Genomic DNA, 15481 nt, shown 5'->3' on the forward strand with positions numbered 1-15481 from the left:
TAAAAAACTGAAATGATAATAATTTTATTAGTTTATTAATTGCTTTTTACATAAGTCTCAAAGTGATTTACAATAAAAATAACTAAAATAGGTTCAAAAGAAATGCATAGAAAACGAAGGATGTTTTAAAACAATAGAAAATGAGCACCGAAGGCAGAGATGAGTACGTAGGTGAGTTTTCCATCCAGCTGGAAAAGCTTGTTGAAACAAAAATGTCTTCAGTTGTATCTCAAAATTATGATGCCCCAAAAACAGGGGCAGCGACAGCCCTCTTCTAAGTTTAATGCTAAGGCTTCTTAGCATTAAACTCTCCTGCTGAATGCACTGAGCTGCCAGGGAGGGAAGGGGAAGGTGGTCTCTCAAGATACCTTGATCACATAATGTGTATGTTATTTATTTTCTACAGTCTACCCCACATTAACAACATTAACTCTGGGCACAGACAGATGACTTTGGAACCTCTCACACACTAACAAGGTTTTTTTAAATCTCTGAAGCTGTGTATAAATGTTAAATATTACCATGGGTATGCTCCTGATATTCTTCTGAAAGAATGGACTCCATTAGGAATATAAAAAGAAAACTATCTTGTTTCAGCCCAGTTCTCATAATTTTTTTTTTTAACATTCCTGTAAGTGCTTTTATAGGTAAGTATGCAGTTCCCAATACGTTAAGGACTGTGTTCTTGCATAAGTGTCTTGCTTGTGCAGCACCTGATTATCTTGTTTTCCTTGTTTTTCTGGCCCATTTCATGCTTACAAAAGAATGGGCTGCCCATCCACACCGCCCGCCCTCCCGCCCGGCCAAAGCAGAAAACTTGCCGTTTGACCAACTGTCCTTTCAGTTGGCCACTTAGTTAAGTCTTGGCTGTACAACATGAAGCTGAGTTTGCTCTTGTGTTTGCTTGGCAGTTTGGGATCTGGATGGGCTGTTCCAGTGGAAGACCTGGAAAAAATCAGTAAGTATTACCTTCTTGCTTGAGCAGGAATAGGTTGACAAAGCGTTGAAGTGTAGAGCATAAAGCCCACTGTCATCTCAGTACATAAATTTATATTGATGAAGTTCCATATGTTTTGGTGATGTTTTATGGCAAATAACTGTTCATATTAAATGCCGGTAACAGTTTATGTTCTACACTACACATATGATTTGCTTGCAAAATATTTAATCCATAATCTTTTTCTCATCATGACCTGATTCTGCTGATACTTTCAGACTTTCTCTTCCACTGTTATTGTTGTTTTCTTCCCTTGGGAGAGTCCTGTACCTTTAAAAGCTGTGTGACAAAATTCAGATACTTAAGCTTTCCCCATTATTACAACTGGACGCCCCCAAAGAACTGAATTTCTGCTTCTCACGCAGATGTTAAAAGCATAATAACTTTGCTTCAATATTTTTTTCTTGGCAACCTTACAATAAATCAATCCTTGTCATAAAGAAATTTACTTTTATGTACGGTTCCAAGCAGCACTTCAGAAAACAAAGAATCACAACTAATAATTCAGTGGAGTTGCATTGTATATGTCTGAGAAAGAACTGAAACCTTCAAGGCTATAACTGATAATCGCCGAGAAATGACAAATGACTAGAAAGCCTCATGACATGAGTAGAAAGCTAGAAAGGACATCTGTATGTTAAAGCAATAATGGAGAAATCATTTTGTTTGTGATATATTTTCAGAGATATAAATAGAGCAACGTAAGATACATTTCATATGAAGCTGTTAGGGAAGAAACCAAATAAGCTTTATGTTCCCTGCCACTACATCAGAGAAGCCACAATGTTAACAACATCATATTTCAGTTATTCTTGCAATGCTGTATGCAAAACATGTTTCGCTGCTGCTGTAATGCTCTCTTCAGAAAGGAAGCAGCGGGTGGCCCTGGATGGCTAAAGGGCAAACATGCTGATGGGCAGCTAATGAGTTTTTCAGGTTATTGTTTTTAGGTTGTTTGCTGAGATTAAAAAACACATTTGAATAGAGATGGATTATTATGATAAACTGATAGGGTGAAAAGCAGTTCTGCTGGCCCTCCGCCTGTGCAGACTAAAGTTTGATGTTTCCTTGCCTTACGCCAGCACCTCAGATCTGTCTCTCGGGCCCCTGGACTCTCCCTGGCTTGTGTCCCTCCTCAAACCCCCCCCCCTCTCAGAAGGCCTCATCCTCAAGGACTCTGCTTCAAACTCTACTTCGGTGGTTTTGCCTGCCTGGAAGGTCTCCTTGGAGTATGGCAACATTCACATTCAGGGGTCACTTTTGCCCCTGGCCCTGCCTACCATTAGCATGTGGCCTCCAGAAGCCTCTCTGGAAGAGAATGTGGCCTCTGGCGGGAAAACATTCCCTACTCCTGACCTATATACGCTGAAGACCTCCAGTTCTTTGAAACTCCACCCCCATTTGTGATTCTATCTGTCTGTCTGTCTATCTGTCTGTCTATCTATCTTTTTTGGAGGGCATAATCCTTCTAGCTGTCTTTGAGTATTAAATGAGTTCTTTTTCACTAGGGAGCAGTTTAGTCTTCAGTAGCATAATTCTTTCATAGAGAAAATTTTTTTAACCACTTAGAGAAGGCAACTCAACTGAAGGAATCAGTCTTCTTTTATTACTTAGAACCATGTGTGTGCAGTTTTTCATGACGAGAATGGCAGCTAAACTGAGCTGGTTCTAATAAAAAGCCCTCCATTTGAAATCTGGCTGATGGTTCATTCAGACACAGCTGTCACGATTCAGGTCTGTGCTCATGAAGTGATGGACCTGCATGCCTGAGCCAGCCCATTTCAGCATCTCACTGGGCCTGCAATTTGAAACAGCACAACACATTCAGCTATTGAATATTGTTGAGTGTGTGTGGAGAAAATTTGGCACATGGTATGGCATTCTGCAGCAGCTGCCATCAAGCATTTTGCACAACAGCTTCTGAATAGGAGCAACCTATGTCAGTGCTGTAGACTTGGGACTTTCAGAAGCAGTACCACTGAAAGTTTCACAATAATTCTTGCCCCCTTCTGACTGGGAGGGGATGGAGCTGTTTTAAAAGTAGGAGCCTCCTCTGAACATAGCAATAAATGTCTGTTTATGTCTTTGCCCTTACTGATGGCTATCTGCAAGTTTGGGGCTGTGATTCAAGCAAAGGCACTTTGAAAAGTGCTCTTTATTCAATTGACAGGGTTTGTGATAAATTAGCTATCCCATGGAACAAGACCATGATGTTACTTTTCATTTTGTTTTTCAGCATTGGAGTTTTTCCCTAACAACAGCATGCTTTTAACAACCTACATGAGCACCTACTTTCTTGTCAATATCCCAAAGTGTGTTACCACTGCAAAGTTTACTCCAGCCACAGTGAGAATAGCTGTAGCTCAACTTCCTGACTCGTCCACTTTGCCAGGTATGGGACTTATGTATGTATGTGTGTGCATGTAACATTTGATGCAGCCGTGCAGGAATGAGTGGGATCCTGTCTGAGAGATTTCGTTACTCTAATCCAGATATGGAGAACCTGTGGCCCTCTAGATCTTGTTGGGCTCCACTTCCTATCAGCCCCAGTAGGCAGGAATTATGGGCTTTATAGTTCAACAACATTTGGAAGGCCAAAGGGTAGCCCCCCCTTGGTCTAATAATTGTTTCCCTTCTATTAAAAGTCTCACATGCTTCTCCAGAGGACAAACCTCAGCATTCTACTTTGAGCAGAAGTCAGCAGCTGAGGGGATGGTCTGTTGCGGCTGTCTTCCAGAAGTGATGAACCTGCGGCTGTGTGAATTTTAAAAACTTATTTCCACATAGCTCCCATGCAACCCACCTCAAGGGCATTTAAATGCCGAGTGCCTGAAACATAGGGAAAAACATTAACATTCATATCCCTTTATATCCCAAGTGCTCAGTATACAACTTTCAAAACCAGGTTTTAAAACTGCAGTCCAGCCTGAGAAAGTTTAAAATAACAAGAGTCACCAGCAGATGTGACCTGAGGGGGGACAGATATTTTCCTTATCCTTCGTCTTGTGGCACCTCACAGACAAGCAAAACTTGCTGATCAAGAACTGAAGATAAAAACTACAGCATTTCTGTTCCACGTTTTACTTCATTCCTTTTCCATTAATGTACGTCTCAGCTGGACTTTCCAGTCCCAATCCCTCTTGCTTTGAAATGACCAACAGAATACGTGGACCATTTTTCAGGGACTCTTTCATAATGTAGAGAATTAGCGACTGAGTGCTGTAATCTTTTTCTCTTTTCCTTATCTGGACATGCAATAAGAGTGCTTGAGGAAAGAAAAATACAACATATTTTATGCTTCCTTATCTGTCCATCTCACAATATTAAAACTGTAAATGAGAACGTTTTTCTGTCATTTAGCCAGGCCGTAGACTTGAGCAATGGAAACTGGGGGAATGATGGGCTCTTTGCTACTGGAAAGGGCTCCCCAAGGATGTTATGCTATGCTGTGGCTTATTTATGTACAGTATTTTGACCCAAAGGCACCCAAAGCGGTAACCAGCATAACAGTACAAAGTGGGAGGGTGGGGAGTACAATAAATACAACTGGGTTTGGCGGTTTGCCTGTAATACAAAGAAAGGTGGTCATATATTCAGGAAAATGAATAGGTTCTGGGTCACGTTTTAGTCCCCTTAAGCTCTTGGGCCATGTTGTTCTGTTTGCTTGGATTTACAGATATAGAGGGACACAGAGAGGTGCACACAATCATGCCCCCTCCATTAAGCTGAAGAATTTAGCAGAATGATGAGTCTAGTCTTCTGTCTACTTTCTTGGCTTTATATAATCCTTTAAATGTCTTTACCTGACACTGCTTTGGATGACAAGAATTTGGAGCTCATGATTGCTAGTGCCTGTCCCTCAAGTGTCCCATTTTAAGTGGGACATACCAGATCACAGAAGCCAATCCCAGCTTCTGTTTGGATCCCGGAAGCACTGGCGGAGGAAGAGGAGGGCGGGGGGAGCGCACCGCCCCTGGCAGCTCCATCCCGGTGGGGTGCCATCGCGGCGGACCCCCCGCTAGGTGCCAAGCCCCAGCAGGTGGTATGCCATGCCCCCAGGACACATGCCATGCCCCCGCCTGCTCTCCGCCCCGCATGAAGCTCTGCCACTGCCCGGAAGGTCCTGTTTTTTCATCTGGTGTGAGTCCAGAGTGCTGGACCAAAAGATGCTCACTCTGGTGCAAGTCAGCAGGGCTGTGCCACCTCTGGTGTGATCCTGCTAACGAGTGCCAGAATGCCGGAACAGAAGAAGGTGTGTCCCTCCTGATGTCCCAATTTTGGGAACAAAAATTTGGAGGGTATGGAAATAGCATGTAGTGTTCTTTCTCATTTCTACCAGTGCAGGCTTCCAAGAAGAAGGGATTTCATTTTTCAGTGATCCATTTTTGGAAAAGGAAAGAGAGAGGCCCCTCAAATAGAGAAATCCAGCATGTCAAGAAGAAGGCTGGGCTAGCTTTTTATTCATGCATAGAAAGTTTATTCTTGGTTGCATATCAAAGAGGCAACCCCTCACCTGCCATCTGAACAGGTGCCATCCCAAAAGAGCTGTAACATTTTCCGTTTCTAAATGCTGGAATGACTCTTTGTGCTGTACTGATGAAATATATTTGTCATTATCATATTATGGGCTGTTCTTCATCTTTTGAAGGTGTGACAGATACTGAACAGATTGAAAATCTCCGCAAGACGCCTCAAGCCACTCTTTATTTTGCTGGGGAATTCAAGAGTGTCTCCTGTGAAGTAGCTAGGGACATTGTGGTCCTGGATTTAGATAACAGCCAATATGAGCTCATGACAGTCGTAGGCTACCAGGTGGGATCAGAATTTTGCCGTCAAACTAAAGGTCCCTTCTGCAATCAAGCCCTCAAGCCATCCACATTTTATAGGTAACTATGAACACTGAAATATATGCACCTCTGACTTTTTAAAAATAATGTATATTTTATTTACAGACCATGCACTAATTTTAGAGGCTAAACATTTGTACTTTTCAGATGGTTACTGGTGTATGTTGGGCTGCATCTAGGCAGGGGAGGAACTGAGGTTGTAGCATTCTAGGACACTGCAAACATCAAGCTTGTGTTTAAAATAGTTTACAATCAGCAGGAACCTTGCCTTTGGAATGATCTCAGGATAGGCACATGATATGGGCGGGGTATAAATTAATAATAATAATAATAATAATAATAATAATAATAATAATAATAATATTCCAGTTCTCAGTGAATGGGATCCGTACCATTTGAGAATACAGAGGGGGGTCCTTATGTCTGAATTCTCCTCCATATATACACATGGAGAATTAGCATGATGATGGGGCAAAAGCTAGGCTCCCCTGGTATCTAGTTTTTTTTTACATGGAATAAATCTTTTTATAGGGAGAAGATTTTTAGTACAATCTGGAGTGGCATAGTCCAACACATGTTTACCACTTAAATAAAATTAGGCTGCATTCTACCAGGGTTTCCAGGAATGGTGTAAAAAGCTTTCTTGTTCCATTAGAATGCTTGTGGCGTAGGAGAAACTCCCCATCCTTTGCTTACCTATTAACGATAGATCTTTTGGGTTTAACTAGTACCATACAGTATAAAATAGTAGAAGAGACAGGTTGAACCAGGTAAGTGATTTTGGTTGTTATCAATAACTTTATTATGTGTGCACACTTTTAATTATGGCCATTTTTTGCACACCACCTGCATTTATTTTCCAATATAAAAGCAAAAGTACATAGTACCAGTATTCTAAAAAGGCAACATTCCCCCCAGGGCAAGACCAAATTTTAATAATAGAAGCTAAGACTATGGATTCAGGATGGTGGGTCGAGCATTCCTATATAACATGTTAAAACATGGGGCAAAGACTACAATGAGATTGTCTCCAGTTCTATTTTCATACTTGATATTTTAAAGTGCATATGAATTTTCCCTGGCCTTTTAATCTCTATTTTCTAGGGTGAACTTCTTTTTCTTGGATGGCAAGTCTACAATAAGAGCTCATACAGATTGGTCAACAGCAATACAGACCAAAAATGGTGAGTTTCAGAAATGAATAGATGTATCCTAGAATGTAATACGTTACCCAGTTAAAAAATATCTGTGCAGTTAAGGACAGATATGGTAGCAGAAAATATTCACCTACTTGGTATGTGAAAGATTTTGAATCTGGGTTTTCCACTGCTGCGTAACCTAAATGGCCATTGATGTACGGATGCCACCCACCGTGTGAAAATAAAAATAGATACACTTGTGAGTTGTGAACAAGCGGAACCTTAAAGTCTAACCACTTTTATTATGACAATAGATTCCATACACTAGAGTCCACTTCACAGGTGCACATGTAGGCCAGACTAAAAATTCTTAGACTATGCCACAATACACTTTGCTTCCCCCACCACCCAAAAAACTAACACAGGAACAACTTTGCTGGGCTTAGTTTTTTCTGATATGGAGAAGTTGGTACTTGTCCTCCTGACCTCTAGTTCTCTGTGTGGAAGTAATGTTCTTTCTGTAGGAAGGAGTGTTCAGTCACGTGGGACCACTCTGCCACTTTGTTGATTCAATAGGAATATGTTGTGTGTATACTCGTGTTATACAAGTCCTGCCTGAATACCTCAGTGCAATATTTTTAGTTGTTATACATAAGTATAAAGTACTTCCTTAGTAGGGATATAAAATGGACTTTGACCATTTATAAATGGACTTTGACCCAATCTGTCTTGATTGCTTTAATTCATGGGTAGGCAAACTAAGGCCCGGGGGCCGGATTCAGCCCAATCGCCTTCTCAATCTGGCCTGCGGATGGTCCAGGAATCAGCATGTTTTTACATGAGTAGAATGTGTCCTTTTATTTAAAATGCATCTCTGGGTTATTTGTGGGGCATAGGAATTCGTTCATTCCCTCCCCCCAAAAAATATAGTCTGGCCCCCCACAAGGTCTGAGGGACAGTGGACCGGCCCCCTGCTGAAAACATTTGCTGACCCCTGTGTTTGATTCTTGAACCCGTTTTCCTTTTGCATTCCAGTGACAAACTATGAAACTGCTGATGTGATGTTTGAGCGAGCCGGAGGAATGATAGTAATCACCATTCTGGTCTCCGTTGGTGGGGCTGTCCTAGTAGTTGCCTTAATTGTAGCAGTAGCTCTTTCAAATAAGAAATAGAACGCCAGGCAACTCAGCACTTCCTTTCTTCTGGAACAGTGGCAACAACAGATATGAATCAACTGCAGGATTTTCCCCGAGAATCAAAGAATGTACTTTAGTGACATGTTTTCAGTCAAAGAACAAGCATTCTGAAGAACGAGAGTATCTTAAAAATGTTTTGGGGTGTTTTTTTGTGTGTGTAGAATTTAACCTACAATGACTGCAGAATTTATGCTGTTTATGTGGCCTCTTCCCACAGTATGTTTTTAAAGTCTATATATCTGAAAATGAGATTGTGGTTCCCTGTATGTTCATTGGTGACAAACCTTTGTTGTTGCCGCATAATGTATGAAATGCTGCTTAGATGAGTCTGAATCATAATAACAATTTCAATGTCTTTAGTGTGGGGAATGGAAGTTCCAGAGAATTAAGAGGAGGGAAAACTCTTAAAGTGACACCTTAAACTGGACCAACTTCTACAAAGGTGCATATGCAAATTTTAATGCTTTATTCTTCATTATTCCTGCCTGCCTAAAAAAGAATACATCTGCAAAACCCAAAGGCTGGTAGACTTTGGTCCAATAAGGCAGCTTGCTATTTTCACATTTATACAAGTGCACTTTTGGACAGGCTTGGTCTACTTTCTACTATAAAATAAAAATGATCAAACATTGTACAGTCCTAAATGCTCCAATGTCATGTAATACAAAATGACACTCACAAAAACACTTTTGTAATCATTGTGTCTAAATTGAAGAAATGATAAATTGTTAATCTTTGTGTCTTCTTTGTCTTTTAGTTTCTGATTGTATGCTACAATGCATGCTGGTTTATAGTAGTAGTAGAAATGAATGAATGAATGAATGAATGAATGAATGAATACTGCAGGGTTTATATTGCAAAATCTATGCATATCCATTCAGAAGTAAGCCCTATGGATTTCAGTCAGGCTTATTCCAAGACTGCAGTTTTAGTCATCCTCCTGGCTAAGTGTAGTGTGGCTAAGTGTAGTGTGACAGCCCCATTTAGACCCTTCTGATCCGCTCCCAGATGTTTGAACCCCTCTTTTTCTAATCCCTTTAACATGTGAACAACTTATTGCGAAGTAGCAATACAGGAGGGTGTACCTTACTTCTTTATTGTTTACTCACACTGTATACAAAATGTTGCTGCCCTCCCAAAAGGAGGACCATGTTGAGCAAAATTGGGTGATGATATTTCCATTGTTTCTCTCAAGACATAAGGTATCATCCTTAGTATTATCTCATCACCAAGTACAGCTCACTGCAGCTAGACAGGCAGCTAGAATAAGGAGGATATTCTATAGCTAAGAGCCAAACTCAGTGTGACATTGGGGATCTGCTGCATTTTTAAACAAAGCACCCCCAAAGCTGCTATTCATAGAATCATAGAATCATAGAGTTGGAAGAGACCACAAGGGCCATCGAGTCCAACCCCCTGCCAAGCAGGAAACATCATCAGAGCACTCCTGACATATGGTTGTCAAGCCTCTGCTTAAAGACCTCCAAAGTAGGAGACTCCACCACACTCCTTGGCAGCAAATTCCACTGTCAAACAGCTCTGACTGTCAGGAAGTTCTTCCTAATGTTTAGGTGGAATCTTCTTTCTTGTAGTTTGGATCCATTGCTCCGTGTCCGCTTCTCTGGAGCAGCAGAAAACAACCTTTCTCCCTCCTCTATGTGACATCCTTTTATATATTTGAACATGGCTATCATATCACCCCTTAACCTCCTCTTCTGCAGGCTAAACATGCCCAGCTCCCTTAGCCGTTCCTCATAAGGCATCGTTTCCAGGCCTTTGACCATTTTGGTTGCCCTCCTCTGGACACGTTCCAGTTTGTCAGTGTCCTTGAATTGTGGTGCCCAGAACTGGACACAGTACTCCAGGTGTGGTCTGACCAGAGCAGAATACAGTGGCACTATTACTTCCCTTGATCTAGATGCTATACTCCTATTGATGCAGCCCAGAATTGCATTGGCTTTTTTAGCTGCCGCGTCACACTGTTGGCTCATGTCGAGTTTGTGGTCAAGACTCCTAGATCCTTTTCACATGTACTGCTCTCAAGCCAGGTGTCACCCATCTTGTATTTGTGCCTCTCATTTTTTTTTGCCCAAGTGCAATACTTTACATTTCTCCCTGTTAAAATTCATCTTGTTTGTTTTTGCCCAGTTCTCTAATCTGTCAAGGTCGTTTTGAAGTATGATCCTGTCCTCTGGGGTGTTAGCCACCCCTCCCAGTTTGGTGTCATCTGCAAATTTGATCAGGATGCCCTTGAGTCCATCATCCAAGTCGTTGATAAAGATGTTGAATAAGACCGGGCCCAAGACAGAACCCTGTGGCACCCCACTAGTCACTCTTCTCCAGGATGAAGAGGAACCATTGATGAGCACCCTTTGGGTTCGGTCAGATAAATGATTTCATAGAATCATTTATTTGTGCATGTATGTTTTCCCCTATAGGGCAAACAACCTGATGGTGCGATTTTAATTGGGAACATGGCACTAGGAAAGGATTAAACTTCTCCGCCAGCAACACTGTCCCACTTCATTTGCCCCTCTCCCCTTGACTGCTATTGAGGGTTTTTTTAAAAAAAAATAATAATAATAATAGGGAGATCTGATCTCCTCCTGAGACTACTTGTACTTTTTAAAAGTCTGGAATGGATTAATTCATTTTGCATTACTTTCTATGGGAAAGTAGTAGATAGGTATTACAGTCGTTAAGAGTCGTCAACAGGCTCTCCCAGCTATCTGCCTATCTCCCATTCCCACCACCCTTCTGAGTAATACCCCTCCCCACCTTCTCACTATATAGAAGGATCTGGCAACTTCTGTTTCAGTGTATCTGAAGAAGTGTGCATGCACACGAAAGCTCATACCAAGAACTAACTTAGTTGGTCTTTAAGGTGCTACTGGAAGAAATTTTTTTTACTTTTTCTATGGGAAAGTGTGCCTTGGTTTTAGAACGCTTTGGAAGTTGAACGGACTAAGTTTGAGAATCAAGGTACCACTGTACAGTGGTACCCCGCAAGACGAATGCCTCGCAAGACGGAAAACCCGCAAGACGAAAGGGTTTTCTGTTTTGGAGGCGCTTCGCAAGACGAATTTCCCTATGGGCTTGCATCGCAAGACGAAAGCCCATAGGGAAATGCTGGCGGTCGGGAGCAAAGACTTTCGCCCACAGCCGGCCTTCAGAAGAGGACCTCTTCTGAAGGCCGGCGGGGGGGCAAAAGTCTTTGCTCCCCCCGCCTGCCTCCCCCCCCCCCGCCTGCCCCGGGAGATCTTAAAATGCTGGCGGGCGGGAGCGAAGCGTTAGCTGCCGACCCCCAGCATTTTAAAATCTCCCCCTGTCCCGGGGAGGTTTTAAAATGCTGGGGGTCAGGAGCGAAGCGTTAGCTGCCGACCCCCAGCATTTTAAAATCTCCCCCTGTCCCGGGGAGGTTTTAAAATGCTGGGGGTCGGGAGCGAAGTGCTGCCGACCCCCAGCATTTTAAAATCTCCCCGTGTCCCGGGAAGGTTTTAAAATGCTGGGGGTCGGGAGCGAAGCGCTGCCGACCCCCAGCATTTTAAAATCTTCCTGGGACACGGGGAGATTTTAAAATGCTGGGGGTCGGCAGCGCTTCGCTCCCGACCCCCAGCATTTTAAAACGCTGTACCGAAGGGGGGGCGGGGACACCTGCCCCAGCCGCCCCACTTCGGAAAGCTGTTCCAAAGTGGGGCGGGGGGCGGGGACACCTGCCCCAGCCGCCCCACTTCGGAAAGCTGTTCCAAAGTGGGGCGGGGGGCGGGAACACCTTCTGAAGGCGGGCAGGGGGCGAAAGTCTTTGTCCCCCCTGCCTGCCTTCCCAGGGGCTTTTAAATCGCCCCGGACAGCGGAGAAATCCTCCGCTGTCCCAGGGTTTTTTAAAATGCTGGGAGTGGGAAGAAAAGCCCTTGTCCCCCCCCCCCCAGCCTTCAGAAGAGGTCCGGGGACAGACTGTCCCCGGACCTGGTCTGAAGGCGGTTTCCCTAGGAACGCATTAATTGATTTTCAATGCATTCCTATGGGAAACCGTGCATCGCAAGACGAAAAAACCGCAAGACGAAGAGACTTGCGGAACGAATTAATTTCGTCTTGCGAGGCACCACTGTACTTGAAATATGGGAATAGCAGCACTGAACATTTTGTTTGGTTAAAGTTTTTAAAAAAACTGTTTCCCTTTATGATTGTGGCGCCATTCCATTATAAGCAAAGGGGGAAACTGGCAGATAGCGCCACCTAGAGGAAGCCCAAAATATGGACAAATAATGTGGCAAAAATAAGTAGCGACTGGGAAATACATTTTGTTTTGTTTTGTGCTATGGACTACAAATCATAGATGGAGGCGAGGAAAGCAGGGAAGGCAAGTACAGTTACAGCTGCCAATTCTACTGCTTTCTCCAAACACCCCAGGGCTCCTTTACAGGAAAGGTGACCTAACTGGGCTCCTGACCCCCACAGGGGTGAAATAATATAGTTGGCTAAGGGAGCCGTGGACTCAAAAAGGCTGACCTCTGCTATTGCCATTTACCAGAAAAATTAAGTTCTATTGCACTCAAGGGGACTTAATTCTGAAGAGACAGAAAATAATAATAATAATAATAATAATAATAATAATAATAATAATAATAATATACCCCGCCCTCCCCAGCCAAGGCCGGGCTCAGGGCGGCTAAGAAGCAATAATAAAAATAAGTTGAATGAATACAACTTAAAAACAAAATTAAAATACAACATTAAAATATTGAAACATTAAAATATTAAAATGCAGCCTCATCACAGGAGAAGGGAAAGAAAAAAGAAAGAGGGGGAGGGAATCAAACTGGCTCCAAGCCAAAGGCCAGGCGGAACAACTCTGTCTTACAGGCCCTGCGGAAAGAAATCAGAAAAGGATGTCTTCAACTGCTGGCCAATTATGCTGAAGTGTGCCACTATTTTATGACTGGGGTGGGTGTCAGTACTTTTCAGCTGTCTCAACTCAAGTGGGTCCTGGTGTAGAAAGTTGAGAACCCCTCAAGTAAAGTCATAGCAGAGCTCACTGTGTGAGGAAAAGTGTTTATATATTGAAGAGAGACTCCTGAAACACAAGACTTCAATTTCCCCCTCCACGTTCTCTCTTTTCTTTCTTTCTCTTCCTACCGACTCACCTGTTCTTTGTTTTCTTCTTTCCCTTTCTTTGTTGTTTGGTTGTGTAGCGAGGCCTCAGGCCCCCCAGTTCCCTCCGAAATAAACACACAGACACAAATATATTGGGTTAATTGGGATAAAGTAGGTTACAACTTTATTGGTTACAGATGTGAGTGGTTTGGTTTAGGCATTTGGGTGAAGCCAGACTATATCCTGACTCCTGACCGACTGCAGAAAGTCTCTGAAGGGTCAACCACCGAGAGGGGAAGTCCTATGATATACATCAATTAAGAGCACCCCCAGGGTCACCGATGGGGCCGTGGCAGGGCCCTAGCCCAGGCTTCGGACAGGCTCCACACCCCTGGATCCCTTTAATGGGATACCCTTAATGTAGAGGGGCAAGCCAGAGGCAACAACCGCCCCTCCCATGACAAGGCTTACCCAATGCCTAGCCTTACAAAGTTGTGATGATTGCTCCAAGGCAGGCGAAAACCAAATGGCTGGTGCCAATTTGCCAAGTGGAAAAATTCCTCCCTGGCCCCCACAACCAGGCGGCCGACATTAGTCATAGCAAGGCCACAATCAAGGAATGCATAAAAAAGAGGGTGGGTGGGCTGGGAGACCCGACAAAAAGGCAAATAGAGGTTGCCCCCCCCCAGCTGCACTGCAGTTTAAACAGCATTGGCCATGCCCCCAGCTAACCTAATTGGTCAGCCAGGGGGCGTGACGTGGCTGGGAGCCCTAATGACATGGGTGGCATCCCTCTGCCCCCTGCCAGGTCACAGGGAGGTCCCGGCTGCCCGCCCACAACTCCACCACCCTGGGGAAGGGGAGTGGCTTTCTAGGTAGGTCTGGGCTTCAGTCTGGCATGAATGTAAGTAGAAGATATAACAAAGTAAAGGCCCCTCCAGTTGTCCTTTTATTGAACATTCCTCATTACAAAACATGTTAACGGTGTGTTCAGGACAATGTCGTAGCTTTAAGAAATACGGTTTATTCACCTGTTTACACCTTCAGTCTGCATGGAGGGAGTCCAGATTTCAGTCTTTCTTCCCACTTCTTCTTCCCAGCAACACTTGCTGTGGAAACCAAGCCTTAGGAGGAATGGTAGAAGGAGCTGGGTATGTTTAGCCAGGAAAAGAGGAGATGGAGAGGAGATATAACCATCTTCAAACAACTTAAGGGCTGTCACGTGGAAGGGGGAACATGCTTGTTTTATCCTGCTCTAGACGGTAGGACTTGAACCAATGGCTTCCGACTAAACATACGGAACCAAAGGAGATTCTGACTAAACAAGAAAATCTTTCTGACAGTAAGAGCTGTTTGACAGTGGAACTATCTCCCTCGGGAGGCTGTTAACTCTCCTTTCCTTGGAGGTTTTTAGGCAGAGGTTGGATGGCCATCTGTCAAGGATGCTTTAACTGAGATTTCTGCATTGCAGGGGGTTGGACTAGATGACCCTTAGGTCCCTTCCAACGCCACAATTCTATGATTCTAAGCCTCTCCTCCTGTCACCTCACACCCAGTGACCCTGTCAACCTTCCAAATCTCCAGTCTCTGTTCACCCCTCACGGCAAGGAAGGAGGAAGGTTCTCTCAATGGCCCTGTATCGTTTCTCAATGGCCCTAGCTTGGCTAGGTCGTTTTGCATAGGCTTTAATAAAGATTTAATTTACGAATTACAAATTTGCGAATTATTTTTTTTTACATTTACAAATTTAATAACAACAATAACAACAATATTATTATTATTGGTAGTAAGTAGTAGTAGTAGTAGTAGTGACCACCTCCCAAGGAAAAGCTGGCTCTGAAGGTGCCACTGTGTAATTACAAATTCCAGGGGATTAATTATGACTATACCTGAGAGTTGGCCCCATTGAACTCAGAGGGACTTATTAGTTCTGGGTTACTTGAGCCCCACCCTCAAGTCATAAACTACTATCTCATGTTTACAAGGTTTTGTACTCTCCTATATGAGAAGCGTCGTTCTCAAAGGGTGGCGTGCTGGGCTGGCTCTCCCTGACTCTCACATGTTTCCTAGCCAGGAGTCTCAGGCCGCAGTGGCGTAGCGTGGGTTCTCAGCACCCGGGGCAAGGCAAGTAATTTGCGCCCCCTAACCCGTGGATTTTAGCACTCAAGTCTCTTCCGCGCCCCCCCCCCCAGATGTTGCGCCAGGTGC

At 43.6% G+C, this 15481-nt stretch overlaps 1 protein-coding gene across 1 annotated transcript; it reads left to right on the forward strand.

The window, feature by feature from the left end:
* The first annotated feature begins 857 nt into the window (after nucleotides 1–857).
* On the forward strand, nucleotides 858–8712 carry UPK2 (uroplakin 2). The gene is made up of 5 exons (XM_082223327.1): nucleotides 858–958; nucleotides 3234–3389; nucleotides 5646–5883; nucleotides 6949–7028; nucleotides 8019–8712. Exons 1-5 carry the CDS (start codon nucleotides 877–879, stop codon nucleotides 8153–8155), a joined length of 693 nt encoding a protein of 230 aa, XP_082079453.1. The 5' UTR covers nucleotides 858–876; the 3' UTR covers nucleotides 8156–8712.
* Nucleotides 8713–15481: the final 6769 nt, after the last annotated feature.

Source organism: Podarcis vaucheri, assembly GCF_965113315.1.
Source record: "Podarcis vaucheri genome assembly, chromosome: 5".
Taxonomy (NCBI): domain Eukaryota; kingdom Metazoa; phylum Chordata; class Lepidosauria; order Squamata; family Lacertidae; genus Podarcis; species Podarcis vaucheri.

What these genes read in the sequence shown, in the direction of transcription:
- UPK2 (XM_082223327.1), top strand. Translation starts at nt 877, where the DNA reads ATGAAGCTGAGTTTGCTCTTGTGTTTGCTTGGCAGTTTGGGATCTGGA. An exon ending in GGAAGACCTGGAAAAAATCA is followed by an intron (nt 959 to 3,233) that starts GTAAGTATTACC and finishes TTTGTTTTTCAG; the next exon opens with CATTGGAGTTTTTCCCTAAC. An exon ending in AAGCCATCCACATTTTATAG is followed by an intron (nt 5,884 to 6,948) that starts GTAACTATGAAC and finishes TCTATTTTCTAG; the next exon opens with GGTGAACTTCTTTTTCTTGG.